Source organism: Exophiala dermatitidis (genome assembly GCF_000230625.1).
Source record: "Exophiala dermatitidis NIH/UT8656 unplaced genomic scaffold supercont1.2, whole genome shotgun sequence".
NCBI classification, from domain to species: Eukaryota; Fungi; Ascomycota; class Eurotiomycetes; order Chaetothyriales; family Herpotrichiellaceae; genus Exophiala; species Exophiala dermatitidis.
In genome coordinates, this window is record NW_008751647.1 from 2568694 (window position 1) to 2589848 (window position 21155).

The 21155-nt window shown below is 43.7% G+C and overlaps 6 protein-coding genes across 6 annotated transcripts; 2 read left to right on the forward strand and 4 right to left on the reverse strand.

Moving 5' to 3' along the window:
* Nucleotides 1–9924: 9924 nt before the first annotated feature.
* On the forward strand, nt 9925–10956 carry HMPREF1120_02398 (uncharacterized protein; the record flags this gene model as incomplete). Its single annotated transcript, XM_009156439.1, has 3 exons — nt 9925–10113; nt 10203–10480; nt 10635–10956. The coding sequence occupies 3 exons, from the start codon at nt 9925–9927 to the stop codon at nt 10954–10956; spliced, it is 789 nt and encodes a 262-aa protein (XP_009154687.1).
* On the reverse strand, nt 10923–13164 carry HMPREF1120_02399 (uncharacterized protein). Its single transcript, XM_009156440.1, has one exon. The coding sequence runs from the start codon at nt 12924–12926 to the stop codon at nt 11169–11171; it is 1758 nt and encodes a 585-aa protein (XP_009154688.1). The 5' UTR covers nt 12927–13164; the 3' UTR covers nt 10923–11168.
* Nucleotides 13165–13614: 450 nt separating this feature from the next.
* HMPREF1120_02400 (uncharacterized protein) lies at nt 13615–14025 on the reverse strand (the record flags this gene model as incomplete). The annotated part of the gene is made up of 1 exon (XM_009156441.1): nt 13615–14025. The coding sequence occupies one exon, from the start codon at nt 14023–14025 to the stop codon at nt 13615–13617; it is 411 nt and encodes a 136-aa protein (XP_009154689.1).
* A 2041-nt stretch (nt 14026–16066) lies between these two features.
* HMPREF1120_02401 (uncharacterized protein) lies at nt 16067–17041 on the reverse strand (the record flags this gene model as incomplete). The annotated part of the gene is made up of 1 exon (XM_009156442.1): nt 16067–17041. The coding sequence occupies one exon, from the start codon at nt 17039–17041 to the stop codon at nt 16067–16069; it is 975 nt and encodes a 324-aa protein (XP_009154690.1).
* A 261-nt stretch (nt 17042–17302) lies between these two features.
* Nucleotides 17303–19194, reverse strand: HMPREF1120_02402 (mitochondrial 3-hydroxyisobutyryl-CoA hydrolase). Its single transcript, XM_009156443.1, has 2 exons — nt 18869–19194; nt 17303–18809 (listed from the first exon to the last, which is right to left on the reverse strand). The coding sequence occupies exons 1-2, from the start codon at nt 18989–18991 to the stop codon at nt 17364–17366; spliced, it is 1569 nt and encodes a 522-aa protein (XP_009154691.1). The 5' UTR covers nt 18992–19194; the 3' UTR covers nt 17303–17363.
* Nucleotides 19195–19504: 310 nt separating this feature from the next.
* Nucleotides 19505–21052, forward strand: HMPREF1120_02403 (nonsense-mediated mRNA decay protein 3; the record flags this gene model as incomplete). Its single annotated transcript, XM_009156444.1, has 1 exon — nt 19505–21052. One exon carries the CDS (start codon nt 19505–19507, stop codon nt 21050–21052), a length of 1548 nt encoding a protein of 515 aa, XP_009154692.1.
* Nucleotides 21053–21155: the final 103 nt, after the last annotated feature.

Genomic DNA, 21155 nt, shown 5'->3' on the forward strand with positions numbered 1-21155 from the left:
TATACTTATATAAGATCTTATTATTATTTAATTTAGTCTATACTTTATAATTAACTTTAGAGTTTAGAGTCTAGTTATTCGATTATTATAAAGAATTTAGATAATAGTACTCGTTATAGAAGTATTTATATCTATAGATATACTTAGATTTCTTCTATTACTTCTTTTCTTCTTTTAAAGTACTAAACGCTAAGTATAATACTACTTTCGCTATTAATTTCTTCGAATTATAATATACGCCTCTAATTATATTAACGAGATCGTATAATAATATATATTCTATTTCTCTTTAGTTATAAAACTTAGTAAGTTCCGGATCTACTATACTCGAATATAATAATTATATAGTAGTAAGAAAGTCGATTTATACTACGTCTTCTATAGCTTCTATTATATATAGAGCCTTATACTACTTATATAATAACTTCTATTAATAGAATTATATCTTTAAGTCTTTACTTCGTAATACTTATTTTAAAGTATACTATCTACTCGCGAGGCTTTATCTCTTTATCGCGTCTAAGGGTTCTAGATAGTCTCTTAATATCTTTAGTCGATAATAAGATATAGACTTATCTTCGTAATATAGACGGTTAGATAGAGATATCGTTCTATTAAATCGATTATTAAGGCGTTAGATTAGAGTAGTCTATTATTAATATAGCTCTAATTAACGTTAGTAGTCTTTATCTGTCACGAATGCCGATACCAACTGCCGACAACTTATATCCCTCGGCTATTCAGATAGAAGCTAAGAGATATAAACTATATATACCCCGTATAAGAGAGATTTCCTTCTCTTATACTTCGAGTCGTATATAACTATAGAGTTAAGGAGTACTTAATACTAATTAAAGACTTTATTACTATACTCTATCTATTTCTATTAGACGTTCCTAATATTCTTAAAGTATTACCCCGAATCGGTTAGAGTAAGTAATATAGAGATAAGCTATCTACGTAACGATAGAGCTAAAGAGAGTAGATCTATCTACTAGAGCGACGCCTAATCTCGGCGAGTCGTCGTCGACCCTAGCCTAATATATAGAGAGATTAATTAAGACTCTAGAGAATAGCTTATCTAGCGAAGAAGTCGTAGGTAATCTAAATACGATTTAAGCCTAAGCGAAACTCTCTAAACCCGCTTCTACCTTATAAGTAGCGACTCTCCTTAAGAGACGCGCCTAACTTTAAGAGTAGTTAAAACGAAAACGCCTAGAAGAAGAGATCTAGGCGATAGAAGAAGAAGCTATAAAATATATTTCGAAGTAATATATAGAGGTCGAAGATACGACGCTATCGATACGTAAGCGAGCTTAGAGCGCGTCGCCTAAAGACTAAGATCGAAAGAAGTTATACTAGATTTTTAGAATTACTAAATCGAAAGAGTTTAGTAGTAAAAATATCTAAGAATTAAGAGACTTTAATAGTAGCTAGTAAACTATTTTTAAGACTATTTTAAGTAATATTACTTTAGACTAGAAGTATTATATCCGAATCGTAACTAACTATCTTAGAGATTAGGCGATAATTAACTAGTAATAAGATTATCGCGAAGAAGTACTAATATCTCTATTATAGAATATATTTCTCGTTTAATATAAGAATATTATTAAGAATATAGATATTCGTAAGAGAGAAGCGCTTAAAGCGCTTACGACTTTTAAATAAGAATTAACTTAATCGATACGAGATCTAGTTTATTAGATAGAACTCTTAGAAGAAGATATAAAACTCCTTACGAAGAATAAGCGAAAAGAGTAAGCTCTTTATTACTCTCTAATACTCGCGCTTCGTAAGATTATTAGACGTAACGTACGAATAATTACTTTCTAAATCTAGATTTTAATCTTAGTATAGCGACTAGAGAGAACGCTTTAAAAATCTAAAGTATTAAAGATATCCTAATTAAAACTCTTAAACGAGATAGATACGATCCTATTCGGGAGCTTAAATCTACGGTAGGCTAGCCGCGGCTCGTACGCGCGCTCGGACTAACCTACTACTACGGCCGCTAGAGGATCGGTCTAAAAGAACTTAAAGAAAAAAAAGTAAAGATCCGCGAGTAAAATCTCGGCGAAGTCCTTTACGAGAAGATATTTTATCTATAAGGCTATAGACTATAGATAAGCTAACTATTTAAAGAAAAATAAGCCTAATATAGACGAGTCGTAACTAAAATAAAAGGACGTTACGAAGGAGAATTTAAAAAACTAGTATCTAGTCTATTAAGTACTATAGTAGCGCTAGAACTAGATAAAAACTAAATAGTATAATCCGAAGATAAAGTATAGTTAGGGAAAAGCTTACTAACTCTAGAGATAAAAATTAATACTTCTAGCGAAAAGTATAAGATAAAAGCTCTATTTAATAGCGGAGTATAAACGAATTTCCTTTTATATATACTAGCTAAGAAGTATAAGCTTAATCTAACTCTATTAAAGATATATATATATAATTAAGAGATAGTTAATTTAAGTATATAAAGAATATTGCCTCGAGATATCTATAATCGACTCGCGAAGAAGAACTAAAAAGATATACTAACGATATCTCGTGACGAAGATTATAAATTACGATATAATTCTTAGTTATAATTAGCTACTCGAGATAAATTTATAAATTAACTAGCGTCTTAGTATATAGTCGTATCGACTCGAGAGTAAATCGCGTATAATCTAGTTATTCTTTAAAGACTTCGAGAAATAGACGGAAAGTCTAAATATAGATACGATTCTTATATAACTAGTCGTTAACGAGACTCTAAAGAGTACTAATATCCTACTTAGGAATATAGAGTAGAAGATTGAGCTAGACTCTTACTTTAGTAAATTTATAAAGATATTTAAGAATCTAAGTAAGGATCCCTCTCTAGTAGAAGTACGTACGTAATATTTAATCTCTATTATCGAAGACGAGAAGATACTCTACGAGTCTATCTACTCTTTAAGCGTATATAAGCTATTCGTTCTTCGAAAGTATTTAGATATAGTAATAGCTAAGGGCTAGATTTAATATAACGAGTCGTCGATAAGCGTACCTATTCTCTTTATTCTAAAGTCGAATAATAGTTTACGACTTTATATCGACTATCGTAAGTTAAATTAAATTACTAAGAAGAACCGATACTCTCTTTCTTTAATCCCTAAGATATTAGATCGCGTAAGTAGCGTATACGTCTTTACTAAGTTAGACTTACGAGACGTATACTACTAGATTCTAATTAAGAAAAAAGATTATTAAAAAAACCGTATTTCGTACGCGATATAGATATTTCGAATATCTAGTAATATTCTTTAACTTAATAAACGTATCTATCTTATTCTAAGTATATATTAACGAAGCGCTAAAGGGCTTACTTAGTAATATTTATATAGTATATATAGATAATATACTTATCTATAGCCGTAATACTAAGGAGTATAAGAGATATATAAGTCTCGTACTCGAGAGGCTTTAGTAATATAATCTCTATATAAAGCTATCGAAGTATAAATTCTTTATCGAGAAGGTCGACTTTCTAGAATATCGCGTAAGAGTTAACGAGATCTTAATAGAGTCTAGTTAAGTCGACGCTATCTAGGAATAGTCTATATCTAAGTTCTATCGAGATATTTAAGTATTCTTAAAGTTTACGAATTTCTACCGAAGATTTATCTATCGATACTCTATAGTCGTTATCTTTATTACTAATCTTCTTACGAGAATAGTCGTAGATAAGAAGATAGAACCCTTCTAGTAGACTATAAAGATAGACTAAGCGTTCTATAAAATTAAGAAATACTTTATAAAAGCGCTAATATTAGTATACTTCGACTTTAAGCGATAATATTATATTAAAGTCGATATATTAGAAGATATAATTAGCGAAGTACTATCGTAAGCGTATAAGACGTAAACGAGGCGTACGCTATAAAAACCTATAGTATTCTTCTCGAGAAAGATAACTTCTACGAAAAAGAATTATACTACTAATAATAATAAAATACTTATAATTATATACGCCTTTAAGGTATAGAGATACTATCTTAAGACGCCTATAAGAAGTATAATTATCCTTATCGATTATATAGCGCTATAGAGCTTTATAACGATAAAGGTCCTAAATCGACGTTAGATATACTAGATAGAGATACTAGCTATATATAACTTTAAGATTTAGTAGCGATAAGAGAAGAATAATCTAGCGAATAGACTCTCTCGACGACTAAACTATATAAGTAAGAAAGATCTATTAGAAAAGAACGCTATAAAGGCGTTACTTAAAATACGAATATCTATTACTAATAATAAATTATAAGAACGTCTATAAGTCGGTAACGAAATTATTATAGAAGTATTAACTCGAGTAATAGTTTAGAGTAGTAGAGATTCTACTAAAAGTAGTTATAATATTATAACTCTATTAACGTTCGAAGCTAAGTTAATAGCTACTTCTAGCCTAAGTCCGAAAGAAACTACTAAGCTATATAAGTATAGAAACTTACTAGCGGCTAGACTATAAGAACTCTAAGTACGGAATATCTAGTATAAGGAAGCTCGCTAGAAGATAGTACTCGATAGCCGTATTAAAAGAGGCGAGTTCTAAGAAACTTAAACTATTAACTAGAAAGATATAGTCTATTACGATAAAGTCGTATATATACTATATAATTCTACTATAAAAGAAGAGATTCTCTAGACGAATTATAATAATCTCTAGTAAAGCGGATATTTTAGTAAGAGTTAAATAGTAAAGACTATTATATAATACTATTAGTAGTCGTATATTAGAAAAGATATAATTAATTATATTAAGATCTATAATATCTATTAACGAATAAAAGTACTATAATATAAGCCTTACGAGAAGCTTAAGTCTCTTCTATAGCCGTAAGAGCCCTAGTAAGATATCTTAATAGACTTTATTATAAATCTACTACTATTAATAAGCGGAGGACGCGTATACGATACGATACTAGTTATTATTAATAGATACTTAAAGATAGTAAGTTTAACGCTATATTACTTAAATATCGTAGCTATAAATATAGTCTAGCTAGTATTAGAAAAAGTCGTCGCGAGATTCGGCGCCCCTAAGTCGATTATTAGTAATTACGGAACTATCTTTACTATAGCGTACTAGAGAACGTTATATATCTCTCTTATAACTCGTAGGCTTTTCTTTATATTCTTCTACCCCTAGATCGATAGTTAGACGAAACGAATAAACTAAACTCTAAAAGCGTATCTAAGATACTATATTAACTATAAGTAGTTAGATTAGGCTAGTCTACTTATAAGCGCTAAATATACGATAAACTCGATATCTAATACGACTACGGGCGAAACTCCCTTCTTAAGAGTACTTCGCTTTACGCCTACTCTAAACGTAAATCTCGAACGCGACTCGTAGATAAACCTAAATAAGAATATACTCGTAGAACGAAGAGCTAAAGCGTTAGCGAGATCGCTACGCTACGCTACTAAGGCGAGAACTACTATTAAGAAGTAAATTATAAAGATAGCGAAGTATTATAATAAGAAACGGTAACTAATATTCTTTAATATTAAAGACCGTATATTACTAGTATCTAAGAATATTAATCTCTCGTATATAAGTCGTAAGCTATTTAATTAGTTCTTAGATTTCTTTCGTATCGTCGAGAGAATTAGCTAAAACGTGTATAAGCTAGATCTCCTAGCGAAATATAGTAGACTATACTATATCTTCTATATATCTTTCTTATAAGCGTATCGTAAGCGACCTAGAGACGAAACTCTAGAACTAATTAACGTCGAGGGAGAGGAAGAATAGAAAGTTAAGAGAATCCTCGATAAGCGCTAAAGGCGCGGGCGAACTAAGTTCTATGTCCGCGGCGATAGAAAGAATTTAGCGAAGTATACGATAGCTAGGTGTCACGAACTGAACACGTGACTAGTGAGCAGGATATCAATTACAGGTCCAGAATCCTAAGTACAATTGCTTAGAATTCGAGTCTTTTTAGAGTACACCTCTACTTCTACGGCCGTGGACCTATCCGTAATATTATTCTAAGTAATTATACGGGGCGTGCTCTAAGTTCAACTCGTAGGGCGTCTATACGTTTTGGAGATAGGAGGGCTTCTAGGCTCCTAGAGAACGTAGCAACGTACGGTTAGCGAGGGTTTGAGCCTCGGTAAAAGCACTAAGTATTTTGGGGTTTTTAGGACTTCGGTTGGTGTTCTAGCTAGTACGTATACGCGGTGTGCGTATGCGCAGTGTGCGTGTGCGCGGTGTGCGTGCGAGTTGTGCGCTTGGCGCCCCGAGAGCCTCGGTACGTGCGACTACCTCGGTAGAGGGCGGCCTCCGGGAGGGAGTGCGCGCGCCTCGAGGACGAGTCGTATAGGAGGAGGGGATAGTGTTACGAACTAAATACGTAACTAGTAAGCAGGATATTAATTATAGGTCTAGAATCCCAAGCACAATTGCTTGGAATTCGAGTCTTTTTGGAGTATACCTCTACTCCTACGGCCGTGGACCTGTCCGTGACACTAGGAATCTAAAGATTATCTATAATACGCAGAAGAAGCGATTATAGAATTTAGAAATAGAAAAAATAATTAATTATTATAATAGCGATAAAGCTATACCCGAGACGAGAATATTAAGACCTAATCTTACTTCTTCTTAATCGAAGAGCTAGTACGATTATTAAATTCCTTAAAAATATTATCCGCCTTATTAATATTAGTCTTCTCGTTAGAAAAGATAATAATAGAGTCTCTAGCGATCGAACGCTATAAAGCTTATTAATATATCGTATATAAGTCTCTTAGAAGTTAATATATAGAAGAGACTATCCGATCTAGAGTCGAAGTAATAAAGAACGAAAAGAGACGACGGCGAATTATAAACGAGCTCGGGAAAGTAGACGCGACTATCTCGGCTATTAATTATCGAATTATTAGTATATTTAGAATTAATACTAAACGAGGCATAGTAGAGGAACGTATAGAAGTTAGGGGCGAGATCGATAGAGAGTTCTTATTAGCCCTCGTATATACTTAGTCTACTATATATATCTCGAGATAAAGAGCGTATACGATAGTATAGACTTTTATATAGCTATTACTAGTCCGTAGGGCCTACTTATTTATAATAAGTAGAGCTCTAGCCTAGTTTAGAAGAGTAACGAAAATCTATATAGTTAGTATATAAATCGTATACGATATAGTATAGACTTACCGAACGATACTACGCGATAGTCCGCCGCTTACGTATATACTCTATATAGCGTATCGTTTCGGGCTTATACTTATAGGTAACCTCTTAAATACCGTCCCTAAGAGATTAGATATATCGTTAGTAGAGTATCTCGTTATTAGGAATATCGAGGATATCGTTAGGTAGAGCTACAAGTATTAGCGTAAGGTCGTATATAAGATAGACTCTACTTACTCTTATTAGACGAGCTAGAAGATTTACTAGATAGCTTTCTACTAGAGAGTATTATAGTAGAAGAGTTCGCTAGACCTAAAATTAATACTATTCCTATTAGTATACTATTCGTATATAACCGAGAATATACGAACTATTATTATAATTATTAATCGAAGATATAGACTTATATAAGAAGACGAATAAAGAATATAATAGAAGACTTAAGTTTATTTATAAGTTATTATAGCTATAAGGCGTAGGCGATATACCGCTAAGCGTAGAAAAATACTACTTTAGAATATACGATACTATTATAAGGCTACGTAAGGCTACGTTAGAAAGGAGAAGAGTATCTACTACGTAACTATAACTACGTACGCGACTCTATCGGTACGAAACCCTATACCTTCTCGAGGACGAGAAGCCTAGGAGAAAGGAATAATATTACGAATATCGATACTAACTATCGATAACTTATATCTCTCGGCTATTCGGATAGAAGCTAAGAGATATAAACTATATATACCCTATATAAGAGAGCTTTTCTTCTCTTATGCTTCGAGTCGTATACAACTATAGAGTTAAGGAGTACTTAATACTAATTAAAGACTTTATCGCTGTACTCTGCCTATTCCCATTAGGCGTTCCTAACATTATCTTTCCTATCTAGCGTCTATTTCTTCTTCTAAGTAAGAGTATTTAATTTAATATAGAAAGGTAGTTTAAGCGGCTCTAGTAATAGAATCGATTCGGGTTAGGAGAGGTCGATATACTACTATAATTCGTTAGCCTATACTTTACTTTTAAAGACTCTATACTAGTTATTCTAGTTATTAAGAGTACTTAGAATAGAAGTAGTTCTAATAGAGATAGTAGAAGAGCGAGTCGACTCCTTATAATATATTACTATTATTTCGATTACGGTAGAGAATAATTTTATTAATACTATTAATTAGTTCTCGTATTAGAGTATAAGTATTACGAATAAATATATTCGGTTATTAATCGTTCGTAGAGTAGTTAGTCATAAACCGGGCTTATAACTATTAATAGATACACTAAAAAAATATTATATTTACTCTCGCTCTATCTACTTTATAGTATATAGAGTACTCCTATATATACTATAGAAATTGGAGAGAATACCGTATCTTATACGGTCTATAGATTATTCTAGAGAGTATTAAATCTCGTCGTCGACGTCGTTATCGAGTGTTATTTAGGGTCGGTAGCGAGATTCAGGAAGTGCAGCTAACGTAAGTGTTCCTTGGCAGTGGGGCATCGGAGCCGACTGTGTACAACACCTAGGTACTCCTCCCGGGTGTATCTACCACTTACGTACTAGGTACCTAGGTATACCTATATACCCAGGCTCCAGCATCCTACTGCGCATGTAGATATCTGCTCCAGCGTCCCATCGACTATAGGTGCTTAGTACTCTCAAGTGTAGGTTTCGATTCTACTATGACCCGAATGCGGTTCGAATATAATTTTAAATGCCGACAAGAGTATAAGGCAGCGAATCGAAAGCGCATCAATTTGGAATCGGTTTGGAACCGGTTTGGAATCGGTTTGAGGCCGGTTCGGAATTAGTGTATATAGGCAGATCCCTATGTATGCAGATGAAAGTCAATCACAGTACTGACAGTACGCAGGGTAACACATGCTTCTGTCCGTATCCATTAATGACTACGTGCCCATTACGCTTGGCTGGTTCGTGGCCGGCGACCGAATCGGGAAGTGGACGGATCCAAAGTGGAAGGTCAGAGTCTGGGGCATGGGGATCTGAAAACGAGAAATACCGCACTTATGTACTAGTAGTACTAAGCTTAGTAGTATACCAGGCTCCGTAGCATGTGGAAGACAAGGACATCATAGCATGTTGACTTCAAGGTTTGCGAGTAGACTCAACAGTAATGAGGCTCTACTAAGTAGTTCTTCAGAGGGTTTAAAATGTGCAGTTGATTGTCGACACCGTTCAAAGTTGTGGTGTACAGGCGGCGAAGCTCCATCCCGCAAGATTCAAAAGCTCACGTTCTTGCAATAGTACCGATATCAAATGTTGCCATCGTTCCACCGTTGGATTTATGGCTGAGGCAGATGGTCGACAACTTACCAGTGCTGGAGGATACAGGAATGACTATGCCATGCGCCCTGATTCCCCGATTGCCCCAGGATACTAGTAACGACAACTTGCTTGTACAGGACAGGACTCGACTGATTCCGACATGTCCCCGAGCCAGCCTCGGACCAGAAGACACCACAGATGTGTAGCTCCTACTGTCGTTCTTGTCTAACAATGGGATCAAGAGTCATAATGGTGCTAAGTAGCGGCGAGGTGATGGCATACTCAACTTAGTACTGCCGGCAAGCACGAGCATCCATCACTTGTGAACAGTCCTCAATCGTGGCTCTTTTCCTACGTCGATACTCTATCTTCATTCAGTCGTTCTTGCTGTCTCCAAAGCCGTCGGACACTCTTCGTCGACGAAGGAAGGCCTCCGAGAGACCCAGTCGCAAAGATGGCAAACCCCTATACGCTCTACTACAACGACTACTCGATTTGCTCCATAATGGTCCGCTACACAATATCACTATGCGAACGTCTGAGGAAGGATTGCCCCATACAGATTGAGCAGCGAGTTATCGACATCCAGCATGGCGGCCAATTGACCGAGTTCTACCTATGCGAAGTGAATCCTAAAGGAACGGTACATAGTCCCGATCCGCACTGCAGTGCACCATCATTACTAAGTACCAATATCCGTTCTCTGCCTAACTCAGAGTGGTCATTTCGCAGGTCCCTGTCCTCACCATCCCTGGTGCCGAGGCGCCGCTCGCCGAAAGCCTGGACATAACATATCTTCTAGCCCAACACTATCCATTCTTGATTCCAAGAGAGCTATCCGACGAGATAAAGAGTCTCCTCGCTGAACTACACAACATCAATTACTTCTCGCTCAGCTATACCCACAAACCTCAACGCGCCGAGGACATGGTGAGTAACATCCAAAAGCGTCTCGATGACCCTGATGTCTCGGACCGGTGGCGCAGGGCTCTGGAATATAAACTGGAAATGTAAGTACCTAAACTCTACTAGCAACCACCTTAAGTTCCCATTGAACTGGAACCTAGGCCATCGAGCAGGTCCGCCTGGACTCACTCAATGGCATCAGTGATGATTTCATCTGAGCTTGCGGAGGCTGGGCTGATTCCTGACAAATTTCCCCAGTGTCCTAGCCACACGCGCGCCCGCCTTGACAAGAGAAGCCGTCGCTAGCGAGGAGCAAAAGGCGTCTGCGTTCCTGGCCAAAGTAGATGAGCTTCTCAAGAAGACAGAAGAAAGGGGCAATGGTTCACCATGGATTTTCGGCACACAGGAGCCTACTGCTCTCGATGCGCACGTCGTGCCATTCCTCGCACGGTTGCTTGACGTGGGGCGGAAGAACATGTTATCTACAAGGCTGGAAAAGTATGCCGAGCACGCGTTTGCAGGAGATGCGTGGACGGAAGTTATGGACGGCAGGCGGACCATGTATGGGACATATATCTAAGTCGTTACTAGTAGTTATACATAGAGTAGTTAGTAGTCAACCCATCTTGGTACCACAGTGGCCGCCAACGTTCCAGTTACAAACTGATCCATGACCTGTCTAGGTCAGACCGTGGTCATGTCAGGTGGATATCATGTTCATATCACAGTACATTGTGCACATCAATCCAAGCCCAAGTTCTCAGTGTTTCAGGTATCGCCACGGCCTCGACCTCAACTTGACCCAAACAAGGCCTCAAGATCCTTCTCCTCACCAACCAAGCGGTTCCGCACACTCTCCCACTCGGCCTTGGGGACGACTTGCCCGCTGCCGAGCAATCTGACCAGACTTTTGAGCCGGTCCATAACAGTTTTAAGATGTTGAGTTGCATCAGCACCAGCTACCGCACCGACGGATTTGGACTTGGACTTGTCGCCGGACCCAGTAGTCTCAAGGAGTACATCGTCGACACAATTCAACCAGCATGCAACCACACCCCTCAGGATCTCCGGGTACCACCTGTCGCGGATACGGGGGGTGCACAAGGCCACAATGCAGTCAAGAACATCGAGGACCGCAAGTGGCAGAGATAAGGACGCGTCCTTCTCAGTGGTGGTGCTGGTAAGGAGGAACGGATCCATAAGCGATACGCGCAGCATGGGCACTAACGACTGTAAATGTTTGACGGAGACGATGTCGAGACGGCGGAAGACGGGGCAGATTTGGTTGACCAGAAATGTGGTTATGGGCACGGATGTGGTGGTTCCCAGGGATCCCGAGGCCGAGGAGGTCAGATGGTGTAGAGAACGAAGAATGCCGTGGCGGTAGAGGAGGGTAAGGAGGGAGAGGCGAAGGTGGATTTCTTTTTGAACTTCGGGTCCGGCGTCTTGTGGAATGATGGTGGTCTTCTTGGATTGTGGTTGTGAGGAGTTTGTCGATGTATGGTTGCTTGACTGAGCTATTGAGTGGGTGGGATTATGAATGTGTACTTCTTCCGCCTCAGTACGTGGTATTTGTGTCGGTGATGGGATTGGAGTTGAAGTGGTGCCGCTCGGGGGGTCCGCATTAGCGCGATGCGGTTTCACGTCTGTACCCATTTGGACATCTTCCCTGATGCCACCAGCAGCGGCAGATTTCTGTGCTGATGCAGGAGTAGGAGATGGAGTTGATCTTGACACCGAGATGTCCTTTCGAACGCCAGTCTCACCGTTCAGATTCACAAACCTGGCATCGACCAGGGCCAAAAAGGCAGGATACAGCTCCGTCAGCACGGCAAGACTGTCCTCCTCCGGCGTGAGAGGGGGCAACAGCATGAAATTCGCCCGGAGAGCATCGACAAACACGTCCCCCAGCCCCGTGCGCTTGAGCATGTCGCTCCTCACGGCCACGAGCACTTGACAGAGCATACGCAGCAACGAACACCCTGCGGCCTTGTATGATGCGTCGCTGTCGTCGATCAGGTTTAGGATTGGTGGTACAAGCAGGAAGAAATGGGATTCGATCGTGGTCTTGGCTTTTTCCTCCAGCGGACCGCCAGGCTCGCCGGACGGGTGGTTGTAACTGGCCAAGATGTAGCGGAGTAAAGGGACTGTGAAGAGTGTGGATTTCCATGGCTTCTCTCGGTCGTCGTCGCTGGAAGAAAATTGTCGCGTGAATGAAGATCCCAGGGGGTGTTGAGCTGATACCAGGTTCTTTCGACCTGTCGCCGTCAGGGCCGGGTGTTTGGTGTTTGTGAACAGCGGCTTGATGACTTGGGTGAGAAGCTCGACAAGCGTGTCTGGTAGTGCTGATGCGTCGGTGGTGGATGCCGCGATGAGATCGTGCGCTTGTCGTCGCAGTGTGTTGGTTGAAGAGAGTTCGTTTGGTGGTGCTGTTGACAGGATGTCGAGGATCTCTTCCCTGGTGGGATTGTTCATATTTGATGCAGAGTAGACACCCCTTGTGGGTGCCCACTCGGCGGTTGTATCAGAGGGAAGCGAGTTGGACAACATTAACAAAGCATGTAGTTGTAGTCGCTGACCAGTCTATCGGCTTACTGTGAGAGTGTTTTATCATAGGTCATTCCCGACGTCTCGGTCTGGGCCGTCTCTTGACAAGAATTTTTGACCGCAAACGAAGAGAAACAAGTTCTGCTGTGACTAGGAAGACGGAATAAACCAGACTATGGTCAAGAAGATGACGAGCGGAAATCCCGAGCTGACCGGGGCGATTATTATGGCTGTCTGGCTGTGGAAAGGAAGGGCGTGGAAAGGCTGTGGCAGGCAGGGGGTTCGATATGTGTGTGATGTTGGCTATTGGCCAATCAGAAGCCGGCCACTATTGTTACGTGCAAGTTGCTGCTCTTTGAACGCCCCTCACCTGACCAACATATAGCACGCTCTACTGCAGTCTGTGTACGATAGGATACCATTGGGAGGGTTTGAGGTATACATCTTTTCATGGCGTAGCGACACATTGGTACAACTACAACAAATTACACTTTACCAGCCCTTTTTGCTGCAATGAAAAGGTTCCATCTCAGGTTTACCCCAATGGAGTCGAGGGGTTTGCCCCACGAAGATCATGAAGGTACTGGTAGCAACCGAGAATGAACTAGACTGGGTCTCGTTGATGGCCGGGACAAGATTTCCTCAAAGGTCAATGTGAGCTAAGCAGGTACATAGGTTATAAGATAAGCCATCATACACCATGGTGGCTTTCCTCCTTCCACCCCATCTGGTTCGCCCTTCCCTGCCATTTCTTCATATCAGCTTCGCAAGTCGCAAGCTTCTTCTCCAGTTCTCGGATCTTGTTAAGCTTGTTCTGGCGGTGCTTTCGCGAGTTGATGGTATTTCGAATTCGCTGTGCTCCCTTTTTGTCCGCCATGTCCACAAAGTGGATCCCAGATCCGTAATTGGTGACCTCCTTCGGGGTCTGCTTTCCGTATGAGCGAGTTCTGCCATTCACTAGCAATTGCTGGACAGTTGGATTGGAAACAGGCGTTTCAGACCCGATGTCTTCTGCCAGCGCAGGTGAGCTCGCCGCCAAAATCGGACCAGCAGCCACAGGAGGCTTGCATGGACTCCACACCGACGGCATTATCGACGCCATTGTCGGTGCAGAAGTCGGACATGGAATATCACCTGGAAAGGAGACAGCAAAGGGATTGAGGAAGAAGTTTTGTGGAAACTCCGGAACTGATCCGGCATCCACGGTTGAATCCTCGACGCAGGAGGTAGCACCTAAACCAGACAATGACCCATCCACTCCAGGGGATGAATTGTCGAAAATGTGATGAAGAGGGTCATGCTGCTCGATCTCGGCGAGGCTGTCGAATGGATCTGGACACTCAATGACCGGTGAGGAATTTAGATGGGATTGGTCGTAAGGCCAAGGCGAGTGAACATTTCGCTGGCCAGCTTGGCTGACCAGAGGATAGGACCGTGTGTGTACATTGTATGAAACCGAAGGCTCCCAACTATTGGGCCATAGTGAATGGTCCTTATGGTGGGAATGCGCAGACCAAGTTGCGGACGCATGCGTTGAATGTTGTTGCCGCCATGACGAACTGTCCAAGACGACGGAGAACGGACGCGGGGAAAAGGTCACTTGAACTCGCGCTTGCGCTTGCGCCTTGACTTGGTGCCTGGCGCAAGGCTGAAGGAATGTAGATGGTGTGAAGGATGAGAAGGAGAGAGAAGAGAAGAAAGAGACGAGAAAGTGGGAGATGGGAAGACGCTTCGATTGAGCGCAAGATTGTCGTCGTCCGCCCGGACGAAGCTAACCCATATACAGTAACTGGGATAAATCCTGCTGTCTGACGCAAAGAAATGTGCGACAGTCCAAGTCCCCGGCCACACATGTTGGGGCAGTCAGACAGGTCTATTTTATCCAACCATGGTCCAGCTCTGACTCTTCCACACTCAGCTGGCATTGGAACGTCCCGGTCACGGGGTTAATGAACACAGCGGGGCGCAGTGCCAATGGCTTGAGATGGCTTGTGTAACGAGCATCAGTTCATAATGTTGCGAAGGCAAGATTGCCGTTTCGTCCATTGCTTCCAACTCAGCCTGGTTTCTCCAGCTTCCCAATGTGTCCTAACACGACATGACTCCCACTTACCAACTACAGGCTCATCTCGTCGCCAGATACCTCTCCTATCCTCTATCATCTCGCTCGAGTTACGAGAAACATCATCCCTCCTTCCCAGTTGCCCAACGTATCATTTCTCCTTTGAATGCGTTGATATGGCAACCCCACCAAGCTGCTCCCAAGGCATGGCTTGACGGCCGATCGACCATCATCGCAGAAACAACCACCTGTATAAAGCGTCGAGGACTGGTCACCGTTCCTGCTCGACCCTTCTGCATGAACAAACCGCAGCGATGATGACATCGTATTATCGATAGTCTTGCCGACATCGGTTGATCCTTTGTGAGAACAATCCACTCGCCGATCTGAGCTCTGGCCTGTTCATTCATGTTCTTCTGTCTGTTTTTGATTTTTGACTAAACTTATCCCTCTTTTCCTCATCGAAGACGGCGTATTGCTCCCCGAAATTCTCTCCCTTCGACGTGAATTCACCCAAATTCGCGAGGCGGGCCGAGGGGGCCAAGGACGGTGGAAACTCGTTCTGTGGGGGGTTTTGACATGGGAATTACCTTGGATATTCGCAGGAACAACCCTGATAGGCCCATACCAGTTGAAAAAAGTGCGGTCGGTCCAATCCCACAGAGTATGGCACATGAATTGACCAAACCATGGCGTGCAAGGACAGTTATCCATCGCATCCAACAGATAGACATACCAATATGACACCGAATCTTGCAGAAGCTGAAACATCACTTCTTGATTGTCGTATTGTGACCCGACTTGATTGACGGGGCTTAGCAGGACTCTGCCAGAGCACATTTGGCGAAAACGGACCTCGTTGACTGTCGAAACCTTGACCCAACGCCGCAATTGGAATATGTTGACAAGTTTCTGGTCGGTTGGAACGTGACAATAGAGTATTTCTGGTAGTCGTTCAAAAAACCGGACTTTGAGCAGAGACAGCGTAGAAGACCATTCAGTTCGCTATCATTCACTGATCATAAATGTCCCCTCCCCCTGATATGACCAAGAAGCAGCACACAAGGGCGCAGCGACAGCATCAAAAGATCTTGCCCAGCACCTCCTTGACATCTTCGCTGATACTGTCCTTTCCCTGCGGCGTATTCTTGCCTTTAACTTCCACCTGTCTCCAGGTTCTCTTGACGTCGGCATCATTATCGTGACCAGAGCCCGAAGCCGCACCCTTGAGTTCCCTCTTCCTCTTGATCCCTTCCTTCCTACGACCTTCTTCCACACCCTCAATAAATCTCTTAGTCTCGCGCGCAATGATTCTTCTCTCCTCGTCCCGACGACCTTCTTCCTCTCTCTTTTCTTCTCGAATGCCGGCCATCAGTTCCTCCCACCGCATGCCCTTGAGGTACTTTAGATTCCAGACGTCGTCATGGTAGAACCCGCCCTTTCGCCCGCCAACCACCTGCGCATTCAGGGCTTCCGCACACCGTCGTGCCGTCTTTTTGGATTCGAACTCAATCCAGCCTTCCGTGTATAGCCGCCGCGAGTTCTTTTTCGATCCGGATTTATGCTTGCTCGCCGGCGACAGGAACAGCCGCTTGATCGGGCTGAATCCGCGTTGTTCCAGCAAGTTGCGGAGCGCAGATGGCTTGAGATACGGCGGTACTGATGACATGTATATCACTCCCGGCACGGTTTCTTTCTTGTCCTTCTTCTTTTTCGATTTAGCCGGTTGCTGCGATGTCGCTGTCGCTGCCTCGGACGTTGTAGTTGTCTCCCGCTCGCCCTCAGGCTTGGCTGCCGACGGCCTCCGATCATCATCGTCATCCTCTGGTTGTGGCTGTGTGGTGGTATGAGAGGTCGACTGTGCAGCAGCTGGAGCAGTCACCGCGTCCGCGTCTGCCTCATCGTCGCTGTACTTCGAGGCGCGATCTATTTTCCGCCGCTTGCTGGCTCTTCCCGCCTTCGACACCTCCGCAGCCTCGGAGTCGTAGCCTGTGTCGTTGTCCGATTCTTCTGACTGCCCAAAATCGAGGTATTCGTTTCTCTTTGCCGAAGACATTTTGTGCAAGAGAGATGGCTGGGGATGACAGGATTTGGGCTATTAAAACAAAGTAATTGGTATTCGAAAAGTGACGAGTTGAGACAATCAAAGAGTGCGGAGAAAAATTTGGGGCCATGTCGAACTTCAAGTTTTGGAGACACGGCGCCGCCAGTGCAGGTCCCGCGCGTCCCTGGCATCGCCAGAATCTCTGCAGATACGGTAACCCAATGCTCTGCGGCCACTCATGCAGAGCAGGCATATGAACCATGCTCAAATAAGTCTGTACAGCGAGTTATGTTCTATTATGATGGCCAACATATACAGGGCGCTACATCCTATTCTACAAGTTGGCATCCTTGCTCTTCCAGGATATCGCCTTGCCATCTGCCGATATGGTCTTGCGTGCAAGGACTTCCTCGACCTTCTCTCTCACGCCGGCTTTGTGATTCCACTTCTTGAGCACCTCCTCAATCACTCTCTTCGACCCTTGTCGGCCGTAGCTTCGCACCACTCCTTGAATATCAATCTCCCGTGGCAGGGAGAAGACGGCATGAGGATATTCAGTGTAGTGCTGGTCAAGTGCCCCCGGATACGGATCCACCAAGGTCAACGCCTCCTCCTCGCTAGAGTCGGCAAAGAATTCATCCACCGCTTCCTTGGACACTTCTTCCAGGGTTGCGGGCTTCCACTGTGGCTTGGTTGGGGGCTTGTTGATCAGACGGGCTGTGACGCCCTCCACAAAGTCCGGGTGGGCCATGAATTTGGTTGCAATTTTGTGTTCCCGAATGAAAGTCTCAGTAATGTTCCAGTGTCTCCCTTCGCGTAGCTGTCGCAATGTCACACGCAAGCTGGTAGGCGATCTCAAAGAAATCGTCTTCTGAGTCGCTTGTGCCCAGTCGGCAATCTTCTGGTCCGATGATTCGGACTCTCTGCGGAGGGCGCTAAGGATTTCCTCGACCGTATCGTACTTGAAGGTCCGGTCGATTGCCTCCCGCAGTGAGCCAGTAAGATCGCCGTATTTTGCAGCCTCGTACGAGTGTGGCGACGGTAGGGTGCTTACAAACTCGGAAATGGTAGAGTTGATGAGCTGAAGTCGATCCATCAAGCTTGCCGTGTCAGGGAAGACCAACTCGGACAATCGAGTGGTCAACTGCGCGAGGACAGAGCTGTCCAGGTAATGCGTAGCAATTCCGGCATAAAATGCTTGCACACCATGAAGCCGCTCAGAGGTCAACGCCAAGTATGTACCAATCTCACCATCCAAACGGGGGAGGAAGAAACTTCCACCCACGTCGGGGAAGAATCCAATGGTGGTTTCAGGCATAGCAAAGACAGTCTTCTCGGTCGCGATCCGGAAAGGGGCGTGGACCGACAGACCAACACCTCCGCCCATGGTGATGCCGTCCATAACTGCGATATACGGCTTGCTGTAGGTTGCGATCAAGTGGTCCAGTTTGTATTCGAGTGCGAAGTAGTCTGACGATTTCTTCTGCCCTTCTGGTCCCTGCCTATTTTGGTTTGCAAGTTCCGCGACATCACCACCAGCACAAAATGCCTTCGGACCTGCTCCACTGATCATGACAATATTTGCGATCTGCGACTTCTCCCATTCTCGCAGCCGGGGGAGAATCTTCCTCGCCATTGACCCATTCAGAGAATTGAGCTTTTTCGGTCGGTTGAGTTCAATGGTTCGCACACCGTACAGGGAGTTGAACAAGACATCGTCTGGATCATCGCCGGGGAGTTCTTTGGGGAGGTCCCCGTATCTTGCCGGTGTCGAAGACATCTGCCACGCGTGAGCCTCGATTGAACCACACTTGATACTTAGAATGATGGGCGACTTACCGTTCTTCGGCCAAGATTGTAAGAAAGAAACTGAGCTCTTGACCTAGACGCAAGACTTGCAGTGCGGGCAGCAGTGTTTGGAGCGACAAGAGCGGCCGCGTATCTTGCGCAACAAGCCTTCATGACGATTAAAACACAAGAGTGGGCATGAACGAGCGGAAATAAATTGGTCACTCTGCACCCGGTGCCTGCAAAGTATGGCCCAGAAAGCGATGGGTTCAGGTCAATTTGTCGTTTTGCGGAGAGGACAAACCTCGGAAGATGGTCTGGACCCCGAGGCTCGATGATGTTTTGTCTACGAGAATTGTCCGCCGCCAACACAGTCTCTGGCAGTGAGCGCAGGTCGATACCTACAACGTACAAGGGAGGATTAGTCAGATTCGCATCACGTGATATCACGTGCTACGATCTGGATTTTTGATTTTCCGCGACCATCAGAGAAGTTTTGTAAGGCGGCGAATTTCAACATCACTTCTTGATTTAAAGAAATAGTCCTATATCTTCACTTACCGTTCTTTCGCTCTCGCCGCATCTGCCTGAGTAGAAAATTCCTTTATCTGCCATCGACGTTCTTCGAGCGTTGGCTCGTAGTCCGGTTTACAAGTGGCAACCGCAACACTCCAGTTTACGTTCGCCATGTCGATGGATCTTGATGCCCCAGTTTCTCTTCCCTCTCTTCACAGACCACAAGCGGCAACAATCCTTTGTTGCAACTGTGGTGCGCCCATAGATGGCACAGTCTCAGCCGGGGCTTTATGCTACGACTGTATCAAACTTACCATCGATGTATCCGAGGGGATCCAGCGTGAGGGCGTATTACACACATGTCGAGACTGCGAACGATGGTTAAGTCCGCCCTCGCAATGGGTAACCGCCGCTCCAGAAAGCCGGGAACTCCTGGCGTTGTGCCTGCGGAAACTGCGAGGACTCAACAAGGTCCGGATCATTGATGCCAGTTTTCTTTGGACAGAACCTCATTCGCGGCGAATCAAAGTCAAAATCACGGTCCAGCAGGAAGCCTACGAGGGCACCATCTTGCAACAGACTTTCGAAGTTGAGTACGTCGTCGCTAACCAACAATGCCCCGAATGTGCCAAATCATTCACGCCCAACACGTGGCGTGCTTCAGTGCAAGTCCGCCAGAAAGTCCCTCATAAACGGACCTTTCTGTACCTCGAGCAACTGGTGCTCAAACATCAAGCACACAAAGACACCATCAACATCAAGGAAGTCAAGGACGGATTGGACTTCTATTTTGCTCAACGTAACCACGCCGAAAAATTCGTCGACTTCCTGACCTCATCCACGCCCGTCAGAGTCAAGAAGTCTCAAGAACTGATTTCTATGGATGTGCATACTTCCACCAAGTCATACAAGTTTACCTATTCCTGCGAACTTCTCCCGATCTGCAAGGACGATCTAGTTGCGCTGCCTATTAAACTCGCCAAATCCATCGGCAATATTACTCCGTTGGCGGTCTGCTATCGAGTGGGTACATCTGTCAACCTCCTTGACCCCACCACCCTGCAGACGGCAGATCTATCGTCGAACATTTACTGGAGGGCACCGTTCAAGAGCTTGGCAGATGTGCAGGAGCTGGTGGAGTTTGTTGTGCTCGACATCGAACCCCTTGGAACCCAGAATGGGCGATTCTTTGGGGCCGAGGCCACGGTTGCGCGGGCTTCAGATCTTGGAGTTAACGACAAGACCTATTATGTCAGGACGCATCTAGGCGGGATTTTGCATGCTGGAGATTCGGTACTAGGGTATCATCTGGATCGGACGAACTTCAACAATACCCAGTTTGAGGAGTTGGAACAAAGCAGCCAGTTTTCGTCAACAATCCCTGATGTCGTCCTAGTTAAGAAATTCTATGCACGGAAGAAGAAGTCGAAGAACCGGAACTGGAGACTTAAACGCTTGGAGAAAGACGAGGGTGAACTGCTCCCGAAGAAGCAAGATCAAGAGCGTATGGATGCAGACTATGAGATGTTCTTGCGCGATGTTGAGGAGGATGAGGAACTCAGACAGACGTTGGCATTGTACAAGGCTCAGCAACAGAAGAAGGACGCCGATGAGATGAGCATGGCCACTGGAGAAAGCAGCGAAGATGAGGTGCCCCAGATCAACATGGATGAGCTGCTGGATGACTTCGAGGACTTGAACGTCAATGACTATGCATGAGGGAATGGTCTGCTTTTCTGGCGTTGGGTTGGGAATCCAGGTCATGGAACAGGATTGTCTACTGTGTGATAGGCACTGGCTACATAGTAGCGCCAGACAGGAA